The sequence below is a fragment of the Pecten maximus genome, chromosome 6, assembly GCF_902652985.1.
Source record: "Pecten maximus chromosome 6, xPecMax1.1, whole genome shotgun sequence".
NCBI classification, from domain to species: domain Eukaryota; kingdom Metazoa; phylum Mollusca; class Bivalvia; order Pectinida; family Pectinidae; genus Pecten; species Pecten maximus.
In genome coordinates, this window is record NC_047020.1 from 42,768,901 (window position 1) to 42,794,425 (window position 25,525).

General features: G+C 33.9%; 1 protein-coding gene across 1 annotated transcript in view; it reads right to left on the minus strand.

Moving 5' to 3' along the window:
* Nucleotides 1-468: 468 nt before the first annotated feature.
* Nucleotides 469-25,525, minus strand: part of LOC117329835 — a 42,038-nt gene continuing 16,981 nt past the window's right edge. The window contains exons 3-17 of the mRNA XM_033888010.1: nt 22,290-22,360; nt 21,255-21,438; nt 20,411-20,485; nt 19,625-19,716; nt 18,720-18,793; nt 15,243-15,304; nt 13,840-13,923; nt 9,779-9,843; nt 9,507-9,584; nt 7,604-7,664; nt 6,361-6,505; nt 5,304-5,926; nt 4,894-4,944; nt 3,999-4,088; nt 469-3,598 (exon numbers count right to left, since the gene is read on the minus strand). Coding sequence (XP_033743901.1) covers nt 3,470-3,598; nt 3,999-4,088; nt 4,894-4,944; nt 5,304-5,926; nt 6,361-6,505; nt 7,604-7,664; nt 9,507-9,584; nt 9,779-9,843; nt 13,840-13,923; nt 15,243-15,304; nt 18,720-18,793; nt 19,625-19,716; nt 20,411-20,485; nt 21,255-21,438; nt 22,290-22,360 — 1,884 coding nt within the window. The 3' untranslated portion in view covers nt 469-3,469. The remainder of the gene's footprint in view (nt 3,599-3,998; nt 4,089-4,893; nt 4,945-5,303; nt 5,927-6,360; nt 6,506-7,603; nt 7,665-9,506; nt 9,585-9,778; nt 9,844-13,839; nt 13,924-15,242; nt 15,305-18,719; nt 18,794-19,624; nt 19,717-20,410; nt 20,486-21,254; nt 21,439-22,289; nt 22,361-25,525) is intronic.

Sequence of the window (25,525 nt, forward strand, 5' to 3'; positions counted from 1 at the left end):
TTTCGATGGATCTAAAATGAGAAACCCATGTACCTGTACTTCCGAAGCACAGATTGCTGGTATAACTACCCTCTTTTTCACCCGTATCAATCCCAACCTCTTAATAATTATAAAACAAGTAAAATGAATAATGTTACTTACTCTATTTACAACTTTGATTATGATACTTCTTTGTATGATCAATTTTTTCTTATATTATAATTGATTACCGTATGCTATGTGGGGCGATATCCATAGCGCGGTCATCTCATCCCTTCCAAAAATTCCAAAACGTGTACATCAATATGAAATAGGCACAAAGTGTTTTTTATGCATGTCACTCGATATATGATTGTAGGTTTTTTATTGACATTTTTGATGATACTGTTTCACTATTTCAGTGTAGGAAACATAATAAGTTAATCAGAACTATAACTGAACATTTTACTACAACTTATTCTTTGAAGATACAAAACAATATACAACATGCCTTATTTCTGTTTTATTTTACATAATACTGTTTGGTAACAATTACCTCATCATAAACACAACTAAACAGCAAAACGAAAAAACAACAAAAACAAAAATATACAAAAATCAGTATACTTATAAATTACATAAACAGCCAATGATCAACTGTTGAACCGAGAAAAAAGTATACATTTAAAGGAAGGAAGACATTGTATGAAAAGAAATATCTTTCGCTGATTTCAAATGACTAAATGCCCGTGCATTTTACCAATATGGGACCGTTATGATATTACTTAAATATTCTCTTGGAAAGAAATCAGATTTCCTATTTGATATTACTAAGGACAATTTTGCTTTCTGAATAAGTAAAAACATCTTTATTGATAAGTATATTTTTCTATAAAAACTATAACATAAATAAGCATAGTTGTTCATGTTAATGAACACCAGAACACGCAAATGATGACATTTTACTTAGCTGTTTCATACTTTCGAAATATATCGCCAAATTAAAGCACCGCAAAAATTACATAATTCAAGTTATTACAAAAAGCAAGTCAATCAGAATATCTAACCTGTAACATAAACAACACATACAAACAGTTTTAATCTTAACACAATATATATCGAAAACAAGATCCAACAGTTATTTTTATTTGTGTCCTTTTCGTAAGTTATGTGAGGTATTCGATTATTAGTTAATAGCGATTGTCGTTCTAACCGACTGATGTTGGATAGGTCAAATGAGGCTGAAATATTATCGTGACTGATACTGAAATTCGGTTGGAAATCATATCTGGAATCTTCGACATTTACTAAACACATTATTTCGCGCTGTAATCGCGGTTTCATTTGAATTCTCTGGTGTTCTCAATAATAAACAATATTAAATTATTTCAGTGAAATTTATGTGATAGCATAAAAGTGACGTCATTTCCGTGATATACATATACATTGTATTACCGTGGGGTGCTAGAGATGTCGAATCCGTATTACACTTACTAAACAATACTGCAACCGTACCTACTTTAGCACATACAAATCATCGCGGATTACTGAATTCAAGACCATCTTCACAATGATGAATAAGCACAATCAAAGTGTTTACCCTAAAAATCAATATAAAGAAAGTGTATTAAGTGCAATCGAAATTTAGCGGAATGCTTTCCGCGCGAAAACCGCTAAAATAAGACTACCGCTAAAATATGTATGTTTGCAGTATACAGTTTTAGGATAGCAAAACGTACTGAACATACTCGCTTAATCCTGACATGTTACATAGTTCAACGTTGTTTGATCCAACAATACAAAGTAGCATATCAAATATTTAAAAACTATTACATTTCCTGTAGGAGGCTGAAAATAGAAATTTAAAATGTTCACCATAGTCTAGAGGGAATCAAAGCCTTTGCGATTTTTTGCGAAATCAATAAAACTAATTAACTAAGCAAACATTTGGATTAACTGTCTGAAGTGTTCAATCCATAGTTTTTGTGTAGCACGATCAATTATTGAATCTACCGACCAACAAAGTGCGTGTATATTTAGACGACTTGATGTCAGCACTACAAGCACATTGAACAGTTAAATATACATTGTATGGAATATGTGGGTATTTTCCAAAGATGTATACATGCCAGCAATACACAGCAAAGAGAAACATGTCACAAACATTTACAAAACCATTAGGTACGATCGATATGTCAACTTAATCCGCAGGATTGCAAGCATATTGCCTGGTGTTCCACAAAGCTCTGAACAATTAAACTCTTTAACATCACACATAATATCGATCCTTCATTGATCAAAATTTTGCCTTAATCTTAAATATCAATTGTTCAACAACTACGTTTCACCCCGATTTAGCAGTCAAATTGAATACCTCGGTTTTCAGTGATTTCTATAATTTTAATTGGAACTTCATGGGTAAAGTCACAACTTGTGGCTACGTCATAATTCTGTCTTTCAATTTTGCTTAAATGCGGATCATATTCTATTTCATATCTTGGGTGGCTTTGTTGATAATGCAATCGTCTTTCGTCTAGACGACCGGGGTTCGATTCCCCAACCGGACGTTATAAAGTATCGGGCCATCTTTTCAACCACATCACTTTTATCCCCTACATTCCGGTTACTCAACATACTCAGATTTCGCAGAGATATCATAATGTTTTTGAAGTTGCTGTTAAAGAAAAAAAAGTAATAAAATAAATCACTTTCAGAAACTTAAAATAGAGTTTACAGAGGGAACCTTTTACCATGTATTGATCATGCAACGAGGATTCAATTTTAATAGAATATTTGAATAAAATAATATTTGTTCTTGTATGTTTACTTCCGGTTTCCTTGCGAAAAATCTTGCTGGACACAAAACAGCAATATTTAAACCGAAGCCAATACTCAACCAATGAAATCGCTTCTGGCTTTTATACCACGTATACGGTATTTATAGTGTCATACCACACACATCTGTAAATATCTTGCTGTTAAAAGAAATACATCTTGCAAACATAGTCAGCACAATTATCACCTTTCTTTGATCTTCTTTCTCCCCAAACGGGAAGAAAACTATCACACACACACAGTAATATATAACTCGCATCATGTATCCTGTCCTAATTAGAGGTAATCCGGGCAAGAGCACGTGCCACTGATGTGACCGGCTTTTTTCAGGAAGAACATGCCATGGAAATCCAGAGAAATTATCCTAATTCCTTTCAATGCAAAACATAGTGTATAGTTATTTTTCACATTACTTTTTACCGGTTTTACAAGCAAAAAGAAACACAAAGGATCCACTTTTCGCAAAAATGATGAAATGAACCATAATCTGTTCAATTGGTTCCCTTGTGGTGTCAGTAGCTAAATACAGCGTTGTGATTCATGTATCCTCGATAAAAAGCGAAAAATATCACCCATTTCAAACATCAACCCGTACGATACGTAATAATCACTCTGAATGACACCAGGTACAGTGCAATGATATTCCGTTTCAAAGTTTTCACTCTCCTGCTTCGCATTATCTTTTTTCTGATCTGGATATTTTGAAGTTGATAAATTCCTTGACGGTATCCTTTTTGAATTCATCCCAACGCATTGTGATATCAAGTCTATCAATGAGTTCCTGCTGTGTAGGAAAGGGTTTTGCCTGTAAGGAAATTAGAGGTAAATTAATTGAAAATGACAATTATGATATATATGTATATAAGAATGACAATTTATGAAATGTAATATTACCGTCGGGTGTCATTTCATAGTTATAAAACTAAATATTAAAGCTTGGTAGGAATGTTAAGCAGGACAGCTCTTCGACAATAATTACATAAATTGATACTGTAAAACCTATATCCGGTCGGGCATAAATTTCTTGTTTTCCATGTATCAATAATACCGGAACATCCAGTTCAAAAGAAAATATGATGCCAAATTTCAGCTATTTGACATGTTGTTATACTATGTTGTTTGTACAAAGTGCCAAAAGGAAAATGAAATCACAACGAAAATTTAGGGTTTAACGGTAATTCCAATATATCCATCTGTGAACTCACCTTTAAGCGGATGAGACTGAACATAGCGTCATCACAATGCTTGAGGAAGAACTTCTTGTTGATAGCAAGGACTTCGCAGTCACCACTCACCTACGGAAGGAAAATACATGTTAAAAACAAATTCTTTCATGAAATAAGAGACCATCCTCTTCTATGTAATAACATACATTTAGGTCTGAGTTGAGCCTCTCTGTCTTCTCTTTGCGTTTAACAACTCTTTGCCCCAAAAATGTAATAAAGAAAACATAACTTCTATATTTTTTTCCTTTATATATCCGACATTCCCCGTGTTTTTGCTTGCATGACGGTTGTCTTCAATAATACAGAGGACGCCTAACCCCCTGAAACCCCTGGTCTCGTTACCCTTTTTCTTTGAAGGGTATACTTCCCGTTGGTATTTTGCCCTTAGGTTTTTTATTTCCATTTAGGGTTTTATATTGGTAAGTTGGTGTATTTAGTCTTTTATATAACCGGCATTCCCCGTGTATTTGTTTGCATGACGGGTATCTTCAATTATGAAGAAGACGCCTAATCCCCTGAAACCCCTGGTCACGGTATCCTTTTACTTAAAGGGATACTTTCCGTTGGTATTTCGCCTTTTTTTTCGATTTAGGGTTTTATATTGGTATGTTGTTTATATGTATTTACATAAGATTGTTTCTGTATGTTGTAGATAAATTATCCCATTAATATGGCATCGTTACTGTAGGAACTTAAAACAATAAAACAACAGGAATTATTTGTTATTTTACATATGAATGACACTTCCTAAATCATTTATTTGAAATTTCTTATTTCGGAATAAATATCAATGCGTGTGTTTTACCATATTTTTTCTTATCTATATCTGTTGAAATAATTCTTGATTTTCAATATTGTATTTTTTATTACTTACCAGGCTCACCGACGGCCCCCTGTCATGCATGTCTAAACACGATCTCAGGCCCTGGGGATTATATAAATAATAATGTTTAAAGTTATTTCTTCCAAGAAAAAAAATAATTTGCAAAATATTTTAAATATGTAATATCATTTTATCATTGATGATTGTACAAGCTAAAACTGTAATAATGACAAATAGTTCAATTCAGAGTTATTTTACTTATTGGATAAACTTTGGCAATATGAATAACTGGGGCACTTAAAATAAGTATCTCAAAATCTCGAGTAACATTTTACCGGAATCAATTCCATGAACCGTCAATTTACTATGATGGGGAAAAATCAAAAGTTTTTCACTATGGCACTATCGCTATAATATGGTATGTAAATATATGTTTATAGCAAATTATGGTTAATACATACAAATGTCTGTCCCTGATGAAGAGTTTCCACTTGAACAAACGGGGGGAGTTCTGTAGTCCTCTCGTGGGCAGAATCTACCCGGGTCCGTCGAGGTTTTATGAAGGGTGCGTTTCCGAACTGCTTCCTTGCTAACCTATACCTATTTTCCTTGTTGCTGCCCTCGGACTTCGGTCGAATCACAAGTCCGTCTTTTCCCGTTTTCTGATAAAAGTTGGACTTTCCACTAATGTCTTTGATCTCCTCTAACACAACAGGAGTTTCACTATTGTCCATTCTAGAAGAACTTTCCCCATCATCTTTTATACTTCCTTCCTCTTCCTCTAGTACTTCGTCTATTTCTTTCCGGTTACTCTCAATGGGACCTTCGGAGTTTCCGGGTGTTTTGAGCGTTATCCGCGGCAGTTTCGTCGATGCATTGTCTGCAAGTTTTGTCTGCATGGCGTCATGTGATTTGGCGTTTAGAAAAGCGGCCATAGTCGGAAAGTTGTTTGCACGAGGTGTGGCGGGAAAGTTTTTGTAGGCAAGCTCCTTCATGCAATCTCTATGGCCATAGATAGGTGGGGCAGACATCAGGGTTCTCCGAGGACCAGGCGTGTACAAGGCTGGGTCATAGGAGGATTTCACTGTGAAAAAGTAAAATCAGTTACTTGATTAGTTTGTTTGTTTACTAAATTTGTTTACACGTCACAGGGGAGAAGTTCAAAGTTCAAAACTTCAAACTTAGCGGATTGACAATTGGGCACTTGAGAAAATGTAAATAAAAATCATATACATGTATGCATAAAATAGATCGAAAAAAAACTGAAAGTTGAAAAAATCTTTGAAAAACCACTAGTTTGCTGATATTCCTAGTAAATTCACAGAAAAAAAAAGTTTCAAAAATTGAACTATTGTCTATAAATCAATAGATAGATAGGATAGATTGTTCAATGATTTAAAAACATCACCTTTATTAATGTTGAAATAACCTGTGACTATTTTTAGATGTATATTGATATTTCGTATATGAACAATTACAGCTGATGTTTGTTCAATTACAATGATTTAGTACACTCACGATGGTCCTTCTGGGCGATAAAATTCAAAATCTTTGTTTTGCGGTGGTAAGGTGATTCCTCTTCCATTGCTGCCTGGATCTCCTTGCGTCGTTTCCGGACATTTATCACGCCAGGTTTGAGATGACTGAGAACCCGAGCCTCGCCCTGAAAATCAATTATGGATAAAGAGAATTTGATCATTTACGAGTAACTAAGTAGAAATTATTTCTCAATCATCACCTGGTTATTTACAAGTAACTTAGTAGGGTTATTTTTTCAATCATCATTTGGTTCTGTATGAACGTCAAAAATACCGTATCTAGCAATATTTACAACTTAATTAGCATAACGAAATCGGTTACGTTTTCAAAAGAATATATTCACGTGTCCTATATGTTGTTAATATCCCTGTATATGTATATTTGATAATGGAGTTAGTATAAATACGAGAACATATTTTCCACAATTTTCTACTCAACTAAGCAAAGTGAATGTAAACTTGTGACGGGCTAATTTTACTATATAAAGGATCCGGACACATCAGGGCCTCTTGTGTTTAAGATACATATATTTTAAAGTACATAAGCAAGTAGTCGAAACATTAAGTTGAATTTGTATGATCACATCTCAAAATTCTTCATAAACATTTACAATTGGAAGGAGATAATTCTGAATAACTATTCATACATATACACTGATAGAAACTCGGGGTTTTGTGGCGTTTAATAATCAAAACCCCTGCATGCTGCATCGTTTAAACAGCTAATCACACAAATGAAGATAAGAAAAAATTATATTATATTATATTAATTTTATCAATATTTTTTCTTATATATATTAACATATGAATAATTTGCGCATTAATGTTTCATTTTTTGTCGGATGATATTTCGTCTACTTGTTATATCATTTAAAATCTAAAATTAATTGTATACTAAAGAGGATCAAAGTACTAGCCCAAGTTTTACACTTTCTCGTTATCTTGTTTTCATTATTAATCTATCACATATTCATAAATCAAACAATATTTTATTGAAAAAAAAAATGTTTTTCTTACAATTTACATAAACATATATTAAAGTGCATTAGATGAATAAATAGTTATCATTGTAAGGCCAGATATATGCATGTTCGCTGTTGTTATTCAAACACCCGACAGTGTACATTTAACACTCTCCGTGCGACATCAACGTGACTGTATTTGTATTGTAAGATTTACATAGATATGCCTTTTAATGCGGCTCAAAGCAAACATATACTTACCGCTTTGATAACGAAAATCCACTCGATCTCGTTGCTATCTTTGACCATGAGGCGACCATACCTAGCAATGCAGATATGTTGATTTCATTTCTATGTTTGACAAGCTACATCAGATTTATTAGCCTCGTACAATAAAACCCCAATATATCTCATAATAGTATCTTCCTGTCATAAATGCATGTGTTCCCTGACAAATATAAAAGGATGGTCGCGTGGTGACCTTCACCTAGACGACCAGGGTTCGACTCACCAATCATATATGGAAAGGTATTTGGTCACCTGTCCGACCACATGGGCAATAATAACTTGATACAACTGGTTAAGCAAAAGTAATATAAATGTTATTTATTTTTCAGAGTGTGAAACATGTTCAATATGAATTTCATATCCACAAACAACTATATGTATCTCATATCATTAATATATTTTTTTATTAATTAATGTAAAACGTCTTAATTAACTCGTCACTAGGAAAGAGAACATTCGTATTGCGATCTTTCTACAAAGATAGGGGAGAAGACATAACTACCCCCGTATGATGTGTACCAAATACATTTCACTTGTCCTAAAAATCCTAATAAAATTCTAAATCTACTTATCACTAGGAAAGAGAACATTCGTGTTCAAATCATTACGATCCTTCTACAAAGTTAGGGGAGTAGGCATAACTGTCCCCGTATGATGTTAGGGGGATTTGGTTTGGTTTGGTTTATTTTGTCTAAATTCCTATTAACAGCTAGGGTCATTTAAGGTCGGCCTCCCGTACGTGCTGCCCCCGTTTGATGTCTACATAATATATTCAACTTGTTCAGCATGTAAATAGCTGTGTGTTTTGCATGTATAATGAAATTTAACGAAATAAAGGCCTCCAAAATCATAACGAGTTGAGATTAATATTTAAACAAGAAATATGTTTAAGTAGCCTTAAAGTAAATCTTTCATATCGCTAAAGTATGTATGATACATATAAATTCAATATATACTTCTTCGCCGAATACCAGTTTGGTTTTTTTGTTTCATTTGGGTTTCTAACAGAACAGAACGTATATGTATTGATACAATCAGTTATATTCATGTAAATAGTCAAACCGTAACTCAAAGCAAATCATGCAAATGGTTCAGATCGTGAAAATCCTATAAATGATTGAATCAGTTGCTGCTCTTAAAAAATCAGTTATGTCAGCAATCCTGATCATTCAACATTTGGCAATATACTACAGGAAGAACACTTTATTTCCACAAAGAATCGTGCCAGGTTCCCACAAGTCTCCAACTGACATTCATTTTATTGCGCCTTACATACAAACGTATAACAAAATTTAAGGCTGACATTTAATACTTTATCTAAATTCAGTTTTTAACAAAACTTGTTCTATTATCTTAAAATGTTCTTAATCCGTTCAGCACAAAAGGAACCATCACTGGCAGCAGAAGCTTAAATATTGCCTACAAACGTACAATGGTTTCCTATCAAGTGCAGTCAACCATGCACATAAAATAGCTACTCCATCTCTATCGTTACGGTCACTGAATCTCATGTTGAAAGTATAAAACATGTGTCTTTTTTTCTCTTTTCTTTAAGATATTAATCATCTGGGTCCAGTTGTTCAAAGGGTGATTAGCTTTATCACTTGATTAGTGAAAATCTCATTTTCTCTTTACTTCAAATCATATGTGTGTATATTCTTCAAAATCGGCCGGTATGAAGAGACTGGTAGGTGTTATAGTTTCAGAAAATATTGTCAAATAAGTTTTACCAGAAATCACTTTATCCGGATTTTAATATTGTTAAACTGTGTTTAGCCTAATCACCTTTTGAACAACTGGTCCCTGGTACAATAAGGATGAAAAACACACAAAAATCCATCATAATCAGGGAAAAACTGTAATTGTCTACACTTACTTGTATCGCCTAACACTCCACGTCCCGGGATTTTCCTCTAATTTCTGCATAGGGAAATGGCTCAGCACTACACTTTTCCTGAAATCGAAACAAAACAGACAATTTTTTTTTTTTTTTTTTTGTTAATAAATTTCTAGAACAATCAACATCTCATAGTCACTTATTTGCCTTTAAACAACCCCAATTCTTTACTCAGATTTATGGGATCAACCGAGCATGTGCTTTGGTCACCAAATATAATCTTGAAAACAGTCGACGTTCAAAAAACTTACTTGCATATTTCCAGGTTCTTTGGGTCATTGGAATCGGCAGACATGTTGAATATGTCCATGTAATCCTGTAATGTGAGAGGTTTCAACAAGTTTGAAAAGAAATCCATCATGGAATGTTTTTCGTCTACAACCGAGATCATTCACGGATGGTTGTAACAGAGCGTTACGGTGTTGTCATCTGTACATGGTGTGGGGATATATCCTTCGACATACACTCTCTCATCCTTAAACATTGAACCAACCTTCGCGGGCACACAGTACATCAATTATGAATCCCGATTTTGTCGATATTTCTGCCGAAGCAGTACACAATACAGTGTTAAGATTCTACTGTATGGGTTGTATTGGGAAAACCCCTTGCAGCTTCAATCAGAGAAATTACTCTGTTGCTTTACATAGCCGTTAATCCAGGTAAATCAATCGTCATAACTACAGCGTACGTCTTTGTTAAGATAATATTACTCTCACGGAACACTGCCCAGACTGATATGAAATATCGATAGGTTTGCCGTACAAAAATACAGGTCAGACTGGTATAAAATCTAGTGGGATGGAGTATTCAGGACATAATGCTCTTTGACTAACCTTTCTCAGTACAGAGTAAGTATTCGTGTGAATAGGTGAAACATGGAGTGTTGGGTTGAGAGTTATCGGCAGCTTAACACAGCTATAGCACGCTACATGAACACGTATATTATTTATATAAGCCTCGGTATATTGTTATTTTAAAACTATTTTGTTTATATTTAAATATTTCTGAATAGCATCAGTAGTACATTAACAATAGCACATTGTTTAAATAAACAGACCGGCGTATTTACCGTAAAATTGTATATTTATCAAAGTACAAGGTACACTATAAATATATAAATCTATCATCACGTAGATTTAATCAATAGCACTGAGTAGTTGAATGCTTCAATTTGCAGTATCAGTCAAATGAAATTTAATAGCTGGCCAAAGTATCTGTACAAGTACATATGTGAAACTTCATCTGGATAAGCGACATTTTGAAATTGATCCCTAGCATCATTGATTTCTCTTCTAAACCGTCCAAATCAGATTTCCTTTAAAACGATCTGCGTAGGAAGCGTTTAACATCAGGAACATGGTACGGCGTTCTATGATTACTCAATCAATTATATAATTATTTTAATTAGCATGTAGCGGAGAATTTCCTGATAGTTTATGCTTCCTGTCTGGTAAAAGATGATTGTTGTGTAGGGTATAAAATGTTAAACCTGATGTGATAGTATCTCGGTCAATAAATGATGAAAACAGTCATTTTCAAATCAATAAACCAATCAACTCAAGAATGTTGATTTAAAGGCTCTCGTCTATGTTCAAAACGTGTATGTATATGACATATACAGTAAAAATGGTTTCGGGCCAACAAATATTTATCTCAATTGTTTTTTGGGTTACAAAGCTTTTATACTACAGCTTCCAAATACATTTTTCACATATTTAGATAAATACGTCAATTATTGATAATCCTAAATAAATTTAAATAAAATGTTTACGTTTGTTCATATTAACATTATATGCTTATGCAAATAAAACAATTTATTATCTTTAAATAATGGATTTTGTTGTTATTGATGTTGTTGTCGTCGTCGTTGTTATCGTCGTCGTCGATGTTACAACGTGATCGCGTGACGTTTGCACTGCGTGATATACCAACTTTGTACTAGAATGCCTCATTCTCCTTTCAACTATGATTCCGGAATAAACTTATAAAACGTTACAAATCTTTTATTGTCCAGTTTTACTTTTTTGGTTTCACATTGTTTACCATCCTATTACCAGCTATGGTCATTTAGGGACGGCCTCCCCTGTGTGTGTGATGCGAGTGTGCGGTGGATGTGTGTATTTTAGGAGGCTGCGATATGTTTGTCTCCTTGGGATATCGTGGAACTGAGGCCGACTTGAAAGTGCTACCTCACTGAAGCCTACTGCAGAATACATACAGCAGGATACACCACCCAGTCACATTATATACTGACAACAGGCGAACCCCCGAACTCCCTAAGTAATGAGCAGGAGTAGTAATAGCCATAGAAACCCGAAGATACAACCCAAAACCTAACTACTAGGAGGAAATGCTTAACTTGAGGACAATTGCAACCATGTTCAGTTACAAGTAATATTATCTAATTTACAAATATTGACAAAAACCAGCCCATACGGTTTAAAAAGTTTTCACTTGAATTTTCCAAGATACGGCCACCTTGTTGCTACTAAGGCTTTTCACTATGTTTTATCTTAGATCCCTAGCCGTGTCGGTTTGTGTTTATCAGAAAGCGGAGAAACTTGCCGGTCTGTGCTGTCGTGATTTTGTCACTGTGCAAGAATCTTTACCCTAATTGCTCTGGATTGCATGCGACGGGCCTCCCGTATGTTGTTCATTGAGGTAGTCACCAACTACTACAAGGAGACCCCGCCTCAAAATGACCCTGGCTGCTCACGGAGCGATAAACCCAGCGAGCAAAATGGAGACATGCTTCATTGCGTTTTGCTATCACACGATTTATATATACTGTCCCGAATATCTATCAACATATTAATTGACAATAAATATATAGTGAAATAGGTATTATGTATATTTAATACACAGTGTTGCTTTCCTTTAAACCCAAATGGATTTACAGTGTAATCCTGTCCTGAGATAACGCTAATCGCGTTTCTTTCATACATGCATTTCAAATATCTTCAATGCCCACACAATTAATCTTGAATCGCGATTTCAATTTAAAGACTGTCCGCTTAATGTAATTTATCTTTCGCTTTTGCACGAACACACATATTGAACATAAAAAAGAGAGATAAGTATTATTTAATAAACTGAAGAGAAATTCCTAAACCCGGCACTTGACACCCGGGTTTTACAATTTGACGACTCACAACCACCCCCTGCATTTAGTTTGGAGAAAGGACTTTAATAAAATCAATATAAATGTGTGTCATGATGCTAATTGGCGAGACAAATCTTACTTACTTATTGATAACATTTCATTTCTATGTACATTTCGTGTCTATGTACATTTCATGTCTGTGTACATTTCATGTCTGTGTACATTTCATATCTATGTACATTTCATGTCTGTGTACATTTCATGTCTATGTACATTTCATGTCTGTGTACATTTCATATCTATGTACATTTCATGTCTGTGTACATTTCATGTCTATGTACATTTCATGTCTGTGTACATTTCATATCTATGTACATTTCATGTCTATGTACATTTCATATCTATGTACATTTCATGTCTGTGTACATTTCATGTCTATGTACATTTCATTTCTATGTACATTTCATGTCTATGTACATTTCATATCTATTTTCATTTCATGTCTATGTACATTTCATGTCTGTGTACATTTCATGTCTGTGTACATGTCATTTCTATGTACATTTCATATCTATGTTAATTTCATTTCTTTGTACATTTCATGTCCATGTACATTTCATTCTATTTTGTAATTAGGAATTAATAAGGAATTCGTGAGAGGCAAAATAATCGTATACTTGTTGGTAAATACACCCGTCAATTGACGACTTTTATAATCTGTAGTTTACGTTTCTGATGCAATGCTTCCAGACTTTAACAAGCGACCAATGAATATCAGCACTAGACCATCTCAAATAAAAATAGGGAAATTAAAATTGATTGATTGATTTAATGACATCAGAACATAATTATCACTGTATATACACCTTGAAGTGACAAGATACGGCCAAAGCACGGATATTAAATTAATCAGAGAAAAAAATATGTCTGTGAATGTAAATAATCATGGTTAGATGCAAGCCTCCCTGTAAAATAAGGATTTGACGTCATGATGTTCCTGTCGGAAATCTGTTTCAGCTCTAATATGTCAACATAGAATTAGTAACGATGTTTGGGCATGCATGCATGCATGGATCAATGAATGCTATGTGTTTTTACAATATTCAATTGCTTTCAACAAGAAGCAATTACATGCCATTGATGTACATGTATAATACCAAACAGGAAACTAGGGATTAAAGTAATCATGCTGTAAAATATACTTACAAAGCGATGTAGAAATATGATTTCAGCCTCGTGACGAGTAATCACTGTGCCCCGCCGGGCGCAGCCACAAACTAGATCCTCCTCCTACAAAATTCAATAATGGAAATATTGAATCTCCTCATTTCGTATCGTGCCCGTGAGTTGACGCTCACTACACGGTGTATATACATCAATACCCGACATATTCTTTACCAGACCGAATATATACGTACAACGTCGACAAACCAGCTTTTTAGGATTAAGCAATGTTGCACAACGCGTTAGGACTTTTATTGGTTTTTACCTGCCCCGTCTGTTTTATTGGACTACCTGTGTATTGTACTCAACACGCACGGAATTCAATTTAGATCTGATTGATCAACAGGTGTGAACAATAGCCTGTATTCATGCGCACTGAGCTGGTTTCGTATGTTAAATTTTGTTTTTATTTTACAAAAAAAAAAAAAAAAAAATAAAAATAAAAAATAATAAAATGAAATAGGTTATATTAAGTATGTCATTCAACCCAACTTATTGCTTATTTTGCATATTAAAAATCATTTTTAAGACAAAATTTGTACTGTATTGGAAATAATGTTCGCGAGGCTTAATTTTGCAAAGTTGCCAAATGTATGCATTATACATTTGCGAATTATGCGCATGTTTAACAATCTTGAACCTCATGAATATGTTTGGAATATGCTTTATTTCTCAATATCGTAAAAAAACACATACACACAATGATTTAAAGCCGACCTGGAATTCGTTGTTTACTTAACTCCAACAGAAGAAAAAAATATATTCGTATATTTCTCTTTAACGAAAACTATTAAAGGTATACTATATATATAAGACTGACATAATAGTGTAAACAATGACTGGACTCTAAATATATATTTATATATCACTAAATCTTAGATCGTGTTAATTGCACCAATCGTGTGACCCTACAAACTGACCCTCGAGTCCATTATTTAATTTTCGAAATATCTAACATTTAAAAGCAATCCCAAAGAAGGTTTTCATTTACGTTATGCTAGTTTGATATGGCTTGCGTATTTTAATCAGCCTGATCAAATAATTCGTTGTAACTTCCTCAAAATCGTAACTCACAGGGACCTGGAACATATTGGTATTACCGCAGGCGTCTACAACTTGTTAGTATTTATGGAAACAAATATTTAGGGCCTTATATATTTTCTATAAATGCTGACCAGATGCAGACGACTGTAAAATTATTTTTTGGCGATGGGACAATCTACCTTAAATGATTTTTTCCTGTTTCGTTTTATCAATTGATTATTTATGTGTGTTTTTGTAACGATACACTGACATTTCTATATTAATCTCAATGACATTGCATTCATAGTTATATGAACACATATCCTTCATTTGAAAAAAAAAAATTATGAAATAAAACTTACCCCAAACTTCTCTCCGGTACGTATTTCGCTTGGAGCCTTTCGTCCTTCGGGTTTTTCAATTACTACGAATAAAAATACCCTGATCAGTGATTTAAAGTCCAGCCTAGAACATCAACATATCTGGTTTGAGAGAAATGACCAATTGGGTACAAAACGACACATAACTGTATATTTCCAATACGCATTTAGTTAACCACAGTGGACCGGCATTGATTTTGACTGCGTTTACCTCCCAACCAACCAATTCGACATGACTCTCTATTTGTCGTGCTTTTCACACGATAGTCTTACATTGCGTAAACTGGGTCACGGTTTCCCGTGTCTAATTAAACATGCTACATTATTGTGTCTAGAACCAGCCATCACATGTCATTCGATGAGTGGTTTAACAATGAATGCCCCGGTAGAAACCATATGCTAAAACTGGTGGCGGCATGGGGCCGTTCAACGTATTCACAACACGGGCGATTTGAATGTAAAATTTTAGTAAATTATCCTTCGTATTGATGTAAAATGACAGGGATTGAATATGTTATCATCCACACGGCCAGACAAATTCTATATCAATTTAATGTTTGATAAAGGAAGCTTTTAAATAGTTATCAATTCGTGTTATTTTAGATAGTAATCCGCTTTTAGATAGAAGGGCATTGTTAGCTGTCTTTTGATCAAAACAATCTGGTTTCTTTAAAACCTTTTCGTACGTAGATACACGGCTTATATTTTCATCAAATGTGATATCAATATTTAATTTTAGAGGCCGATAATTTCTCCTTTGAGTTGGTATCTATGAGACATAAATCCTGTATTGTAATAGAGAAGAATTGTGACAGAGATTTTCAAATCAGCACGCAATTTCTCTGAATTTGGATTTGTGTATTATTTGGACATAGATAGAAACTACATATGGCTTGTTTAGGTAATAATTTTAAAGACAGCCATGGTTCTTGATTTTAGGCGACAATAAAATTCACTAATCCCTTCCATTCATATATTGCGTTTAAAGAAAACTTATAAATACATAAAAGTCCACACAGGGTGATCATGATCTTGTCAACATAATGAAGGGCCAGAGTGAGAATGAAATATATCGCGATCTCCAAAAACAAACAAAAAAGCAAACAAACAAACACCCCAGACAATGTTTTCATTAGCATAAGAATATTGTAAACATTGAAATATAAAGCTGTTTTGTTTGTTTTTGTGTTTTGTTTTTTAGTTTTTAGTTTTTTTTTAAATTTTTGTTGTTGTTGGTTTGTTTGTTTGGGTTTGTGTGTTTGTGTGTGTGTGATTTCTTTTTTTATCATTATTTCATTTATTCATTTATTTAAAAGATTCGTATCTCTATGATAGCACCAGTTTATCGTCTATTCAATATGCCTATATAAAAAGGTAAAAACAATAACAGACCTAGTCGTACAATAAAACCGGTATAAGAACTGTTTATTTGTATGTATAAGTTAAAAATGTATTTGCATGTTTTGATTTTTAAAATCTATAAAATTGAATGATCGGTATTGTTGTATGTCGTTGAACCTTGACTGGTATATCAGTTTTCGAGTTATTCAAGCTACCAGCAGGGACAATGGCGACAATTTATTGTAGAATGGAGGGAAAACGGAGCAAAACTAGAAAATGTCTACAAGACATAAATGCAGGCAGCCCCCCCCCCCCCCCCCCCCCCCCCCCCCCCAAGCCCTCATACAAACACACAGCCCCCCACCCCCACCCTCACCCCTAAAATCAAACGAATTGCATTCATTTAACACAGCAACATAAACTAAATTGTTTATAGTTAGGGAAAAGAAAGTCATTTGGAATTCGAACCTGTCACATCGTCACATGTACCTGTATCTCAGTGACGTAACTACTTAAATCTGTCTTGTACATCATTTCAAATTGTTGCATGAACACAAATTAAATTTACCTATTTTCTCGAGATCTATGTCATGCTAATCAAAGCTCAACACGACAGGTCGTTTTGGTCTGCATATACATAAATGATAAGTTTAACCCCGAAGACATGTGTAAATGTTCACGTGTAATCGGCAAAGTCCCACTTCTCGCCATTAAAGACCTGTACAATACTACAGGTAGATCTCGCGATACAAAGACGTTTACATACGCATAAAAACTAACAAAAGAGAAGCAGATTTAATTTACCAGCGATACAATAGGGGGTGGGACTGGGCGGGTCGGCCCCCGTACTTCATCAATACAGGGTTTTATATTGAAATATAATACCAGACGTTTTTATCCACCTTTGAAGCTTTCAACACTATGAATTGTGTATTAAGGTATACATGTATACCGTACGAATAGGTTATTGAGTGTATACCTACCTTTGTAGGGTATACCTATGTAGGGGATAAATCAAGCCTTACCTGTTGCATATACAGTTATTTACCTGTAAATTTGTCATTGTTTATTTTGTCTTGTATATATGTGTGTGTGTACACGTATATAATCAAGTTCAGTATACTTCAAAATGTACATGTTCAGCATATACACAAGGACATTGTCGAACTTCATTAACTCAAACTGTTATAACTCGAAGCCTCTTATTAACTCTAAGTATTTTGTATTTTATTTATTTAACTATTTAACGGGTTTTACGTCCGCTGTTATGGTCTTACGGCTTTACACCCTCCGCTTCCAATAGTAATTTGTAGCAAAATTCTTCTTTAAGTCTTAATAATATGCCAGGGGCAAACGCTATCGGACCCCGATCCTAGAAACACTGACAGATCTCCAAACGTTTTTTTTTTTTTTTTTTTTTTAATTTTCTGGGTTTTTTTTAAAGAAAGTTCCATGACACTGATTATTTATCAATAAAATGATCTGTTAAGTCAACGGGAACGTCCACTAACAACAGCATTTTAATGGAATGATAATCCCTGAAAACGAACCATTTATATTCAGTACAAAGAAAACAATTAAGTGGTATGAAATACCAAGGATATACGTTACTTGTAATATTAGATATGGTTTAATTATTCTTAATTATTTTTGGCTAAAACATGTTCACGTGGAGGTAGATAATTTGAAACATTAACCCGATGTTTCTATTGTTTAGACACACCCAGTAAATATTGCGATTATGACGTCATAATCAATGTGACGTCATAATGCAGAATCGGAATTCCATCCTTTTGCAAACAAGTTTGTTTTATATCCGATATGAAAAATTAAAACTAGGTAAATCAATAATAAATCGCTTTAAAATTCGTATTAATTACATTGTAATTGTCTCTTAATTACCGACGGTATGTGAAATTAGACTGACACTTCGAATGGGGTAAATATTTATCATGCTTGAAATGCGTTTTTTTGCTGCTTTTTAACGTACAATGTAGGACTTTTAAGGTACGAATGTACGGAAATATACACGTGTGGATTTGAATAATTTACTTAGGTTTTAAAGATCCCGGAATAAATTACATCCGACATAAATCAGATAAGAACATTGATACTTACATGTTCCCCTTAACACGAAGTAGATACCATCGGAGGGAAGGCCTTTCTTTAGGATCACTCTGTTGTGTTTGTAACTGTAAAATTAGTAGACAATTGTTTAATGATACCACATATCTTATAGCCGTGAATGAGTTCTGGGGCATTCTTAGCCCTAATTACCTTTAAAAGTGTTAGTGGATCATTAGGAATGTATAACTAATTAACCAACACAATAAAAATGTAACTTTGCATATCTACAATGGAGCTAATATTTTGTCCGACCTTCAAGCAAAACAATAAACCACGGGAGACAACTCTTTAGGTTGAAGAAACTTTGAAATAAACAAATATGTACACAAATTACTACATATCATATTTCAGGTTTATTTTTAAAACCAAGAGTATACATTTCATGCAAAAAAAAAAAAAAAAAAAATGCCAAAAGCGACCCAGAAAGTAAATTTGAAACATTTTTATTATGAATGATAAATCCAAGAAAAAATCCAGACATTGCTTGTTTTTTAACGATTTAAAACTGGGGCAATATATTAAAATCACGCATTTAAGTGTGTTTTTGTTTTTGTTTGTTTGGTTTTTTTTTTGTTTGTTTTTGTTTTTTTTTAATGTTAAAAGTTTTAAAGACAGTTTTCGTATATGTCTAAATTGAAGAAATTACTATATGCAAGTTGTTCCCCACACTCTTTAAGAGATCAATGCCTTAGCCATGATTTTGTGCGAGTTGTCTCCCCTTGCACATTTTCAGTTTATTTTTCATTTTTCACATTTGGTGACACTACACCGATATACTTTCTCTTATTTACTGATTTATTTATCCTTATATTTATTTTTTTTTTTTTTCATCTTTTTATTTATTGATTGATTGATTGATTTCTTTATCACCAGTATGTAAATTAGATTTCACTTACGTGTCAAGGAAAGATTTTTGAACTATTTCCTTCTGAATGGAGAGAGGATATTCCCGAAAAGACTTACATATGCCCTTCATACATCGTATCACCTGGGAAACAGAGTGTACATTTCAATCAAAACATATACATGTTTAATGTCATATTTAGAAAGAAACGAATTTAATGACAACTGTCATCGTAAGTGGCTGACGATGGACAGCCCTGCTTCATCGTATTTTTGTTCTAAATTTTCCGCTGATAAGATGACGCGATAGTTGTCACAGATTTTAGTGCACTCGTCATGCCTAACAAACATATTCTCAATATTTTCAAGATGTTTTATGCCCGTCCTTTCTAGACAGAAAAAAATAATAAGGAAAAAAAAAACATCTGCCCGACTGAATCTTTAATCATATACATACATGTGCTTTCATAAAACGGTAATGCTATTCAGAATAAGACATTCATGTAATTATCTTAAAACTGTCAACAATATATCAACATGCGTTACCAAATTACACAAGGAATGGCAAATCTGAATTACTGGCGGCATGTACAGATTAATATTAATTACTGTACAACGTTGAAGGCCAAACTGTATTCCAGTTTAACTAGACATAGACAAATGCTTAATTCGAATAAGACCCTGATTCTAAACAAGCTGTAAAACCACAGATGAGGCGACTAATGTGAAAGCAACTCTCACATTAGTCGCCTCAAAAGTCTGCAGCAGCGTATGCGTATATAATGTTGAACGTAAAATTACGGCTTCAGTTGCATAACATACATTGTAGCAATACCCACTTTTTCTACGTCATGTTGAGATCGAGTCCCTGGTTTTTGTTTCATCACCTCTTTGACGTCCTCGGTCAGCAGCTCCTAAGAGATCAAACAGCATATAAGTTATACAGAAGTCCTGAATACGCTACACTATTTTTAAGGAATATGTTTTAATGTGACTAAACATACGTTATGAAACGTACAATTAATACATAGTATATTTAAAAAAAAAATTTTTTTAGTGAATATCATTTTGATACATATGAGCTATCATTTTAAGAAATGTAACTTGCGATTTATGACCGAAATTTCGAATACTCGAACGCGCAATTGAAATTGCCAGCATAACAAACAGATGATACAAAATATGGTATTAGAGTATTCAAAAACGCGGTCTGCTCTAATTTCAGTCACATGGCTTTCTATTTATACTCTATTTTATATACAGTATTTCAGATCTGTTATCGTAATTAAGAAGTGAAGAAAATTTTAAATGGCGATAGTTTAAATGATAATATGCAATTTCTTTACTATTGACTTTAGTAAAGAATTGTTTTCGTTTGATCTCAGCATATACAATTAATACAAAAACGTGAAAAAAAAAATAGAAGAGGAAAAGATATAAACGATTTTTTTTTGTATATACTGTACATAGAAATATCTATATTACATATAATAATATTTATATTTCCACTTAATTTAGACTCAATGAACCTACCACAGTTAACTCAAGTCATTTTTCAATGAACTATATCAAAGCAGTTCATAATAAATTTGTCTCAAGACCTATTGAGGTTTATACCCCCATACACCTCAACATAACTTTATTCAATTCTTAATTGAACATGTCACCATTTAAGTCACATACATCTGATTGCACGTTGCTTTTGTAGTCGTTGGCATCAAAGGTCAAGGTCACGAGTTGTCTGTTCTCGTCTGGGACGAGAGTTACGAACGCTTTCCGTTTTTTCTGTGACTGCTGCATGGCGGCTGCGTTTAGATTATCCAATAGAGCGAACCAGTTTTCCTGGGATACGTTGTTTCTCAACAAGCTGCAACATAAATGACAGATCTTTTAACTGCGTCTGATCATTTTTATTTATATATGACAAAGGTCGGTCGGTTGTTTGTTTGCCCATTTTGGTTTATAAAAGTCCTCGAGAGAGTTAGATTGATAAAATGGCGGGTGGCCAGGATGAAACAAACACATGGAAACAAAGCACAGAAGAGAGAAAAATGGACAGACAGAACGCAACCACGGGTGAAGATCTGTGCACGTGACGGTTCGACGCTCCCTACCCGTGTCGGTTTGTGGTTCTTCGGAAGCTGAAAAACGGGATGGTCTGTGCTCTCCTTGTTGTGTCCATGTGCAAGACACTTTACCCTAACTGTTCTGGATGGCATTCCATTGCCCCCCCCCCCCCCCCCCCCCTTTGTATGTGCTCTATGAGGTAGTCACAAGCTACTACAAGAAGACCCCGCCTTAAAATGAGTATGACAGTTTACGGGACGATAAACACAACAAACAAACAAAGCAATGGACCAATGTTTGCCTCCTCAATGTCTCCAAACCAAAAAACATTGAAGAAAACCCGCGAATTTGCAATTAGGACGATTTTAAATCACTTCATGCAATCACCAGACTGTTTTGGTACAACTAGCTTTATGGTGTATTTTTCAAGCGTCTCCTGGACAAAAAACATCATGAAATCACTCTCGATCATGCAGTGCCCCAAAATAAGTCACCTCGATCGCTAGTATGCTTAAGAGAAACGCCATATTCATCTTTTAACCTTCACATCTTAACTTGCAATACACTGTCTTTTCCTAGCATAGTAAAACAAATGTCAAAGTAATCCGGTATTGTTCGTAATTGTTTTAAAGGTACAACTTTGAGTCTCACCTTTGGCATACTTGACATACACTGATCAACATCTTCACAGCACGTGCAAATCGTCTGAACTTGATATACGGCTGAAAGATATAAACAACAAAATTATGTATACAGTTATACAGTTTTAAATAATGGTCATGGTAACAAATACGGAAAATATTAACTGACCAATATGGTGTAAGGGTTGTCTTTCCAAATTTTCATTGTTTTTAACGCAATTGTTATGGCATGTTATTTTGAGATAAGTATAAAATACTTATAATTTCATGCAAACTTTATTCTGAAAAGTACTCATCATAAACACAGAACCTTAACACAGTTAATTAGTCTCAATTGCCAAAAACTTTCTTTCTTATACATATATACATAAAATTGGGCGTTTCCAAATTGATTTTTTTTTTTTTTTCTGTGAAATATATACTCTGTTTTAATGTGACGTCATACAGTTCACGAGATTATATTATAATCGGCTGGCGTCATCAATTTATTAAATTAGTAAGTAATTTTGAAATACTTTATGATAAATTTATAGATTGTTTTAATTAAATTATGTCTACGCATTTCTCACAGAGAAATCATTAACATTGCTTAAATGTAAGATTCAAATTCTTAAGTGGTAATTATAAACACTTATGCACAGAATAGCATTAACACAATGAACGCTTTACAGAAATTTATTCAAATTGCCTAACTGATGCCTGTGGAAGTTATCAAATAGTTACCATAAATTATATTGACTTTGTATTTTAATCTTGCGCGACGAAAGAGACTTCAAATTATGCTACTCTGTACACTTCAATAATAATTAGCCCTCCTTCAACTAGCACAGAACGAATCGCATGTTTAAAGTTTATTTATTTCTCTGTTTACATTAAAACTCATTGTGATTACATACTCAATACAGTGGGACATTCAGAAATATTTACAGGTAAACGAGTCTCATTTTTAATAAAAGCAAATCAAAATAACAGAAGTAGTTTACACCCATTCTGATTCTAAATTTCTATTAACCTAAGATCCGTTCGAAATTACTGTTCCAATATTTGTATTTACCAAGTTCTGTAGAGGAAATCATAAACGCGAACATATAGTAATTGTGTATCATAAGTTATTGCATTTTTGTAGCATTACCAAAATATTCTGAAAATTTAAACAGAACTGGTTTCGCTGTAGATCAGTAAAAATTCACGATGAATTTCTACATCAATTTTGCCTATACATTATTAAAAGGCAAGTAAAGTTAACATTGATTGAACAAGGGAGATAACTCATAATTTGAAAGAACGTTTTTGTATATATCGATCAATTTTGAAAGATTGTGAATTTTCTTCATTATTTAAGAAATATTACATTAACGATTCTATTTCAACGTAATACAATAAAAGTGTTTAATTTTACTGTTTGAATTACTTCTCGAACTTTGGATCAATAACGTTTCGACTTGAGGCATCGAAATACATGTTAATGTGGCTTGACATAGTCAATGAGCTTTTTACCGGACGCACCTGGTGCAGACGGCAGTTCAGTATTTATTTGTTTGTTTGTTTTTTACAGTGCCACGGCTTTCTGAATTTGATGAAGATTATCTAAAAAAAAAAACGACTGGAGTACACAAAGCAGTGGGGAGATTTGTTGCCGTTCGTTTAATACGATCAATCGATAAGATATTCAGAATGAAGGTGGGAATGCACTACAAAAACAAAACAAAAAGATAATAATAATAATAAAAACAAAAAACAAAAAACAAAAAAAAACAAAACAACAACAACAACAACAACAACAACAACAACAAAAAAAGTCCAAACCCTGTCCGTACAATTGTTTTGTGAAATTAAACAAAAAAATCTCTATCACAATAGCCTGTATATTTTATTTTGATCAGGCTGCATTAGGCTCAATTGCCATCCAAATGACAGGACATAGCTATACGATATGTGATCTAGAATATCTTCTAACAAAAAAATATATCTATTGTCAGTATCGGTATAATAGAAGTATGGGTTCGAGGGATATATAGCAAACTGGTTCCCCGGACCAATTATCCCTAGACCTGGTCGAGGGAAACCAGAAACGTCTATTTTATCCCCAACCCGACACTTTAATTGTATAATAATATCTTTGTACAAACATGCTTTGACGATGACAATCTGTTTTATTATTTGAATGACTAAACCATAAGATAGTGATATTGTATGTAGGGTTGGGGTTTATGTGATGGTTTCTAATAACATATCTTAAAGTTATTTGTAAAATGTTTAAACACATTGTTAGGAGTGACCGTCACAAACACAAACTCAATTTATCAGTATGATTTATAATGATCAATCTATCACAACATTAATTTGAGCCATTATATCGTAATAAGACTAGTGAATATTTAAATTAGACCTTACTGTCTCTCCAAGAGATCATACTGCCACTCGAGTAAAAATCACATTTAAATACGAATTATTGATGAACAGACCATTCACCGAATAATAGATAAAGAATGGCATCATATAGCTGTTTTCTCCTTCTACTACTCGTCAGTGATGCTAGGGACACCATACAGCTGTTTCGTCCTTCTAAGACTCGTCAGTGATGTTAGGGACATCATACAGCTGTTTCTTCCTTCTAGGATTCGTCAGTGATGTTAGGGACATCATACGTCTGTTCCGTCCATTTAGGACTCGTCAGTGATGTTAGGGACATCATACATCTGTTCTGTCCTTCCAGGACTCGTCAGTGATTTCAGGGACAGCAATCAGCTGTTTCGTCCTTCTAGGACTCGTCGGTGATGTGAGGGACATCATACAGCTGTTCCATGTTATTCTAGGTTTCATCAAGGATGTTTGAGAAATCATATAGTTATTCCGTCATTCTAGACCTCAGTGTTACTGGGGACATTACACAACTTTGTTGCCCTCTAGACCTCGTCAGTGATGCTAAGGACACCATGAAACTGCTCCGTTTACCTCGTCGGTTATGTCAGATATCAAGAGATATAGAGATCCAGAGAGGAAATCAGAACGGGCCTCCCTTATGGGATGTTGTTAGATGTTAATGTAACTTAGTGAGAATGACCAACTAAATTTCAATTAGATTGCATGATTTACCCTCTCTTATATTTATTTGAATATTGGTAAATTTTAAAGTACGGGGGATTCTGAACCGCGGTAACTATTCATAAAAACGTGACCCATTCACTTATTTTCAAACAGACTCGTCATTTTCAACTGTTTATGTTCCCCACGTTCTTCATATCA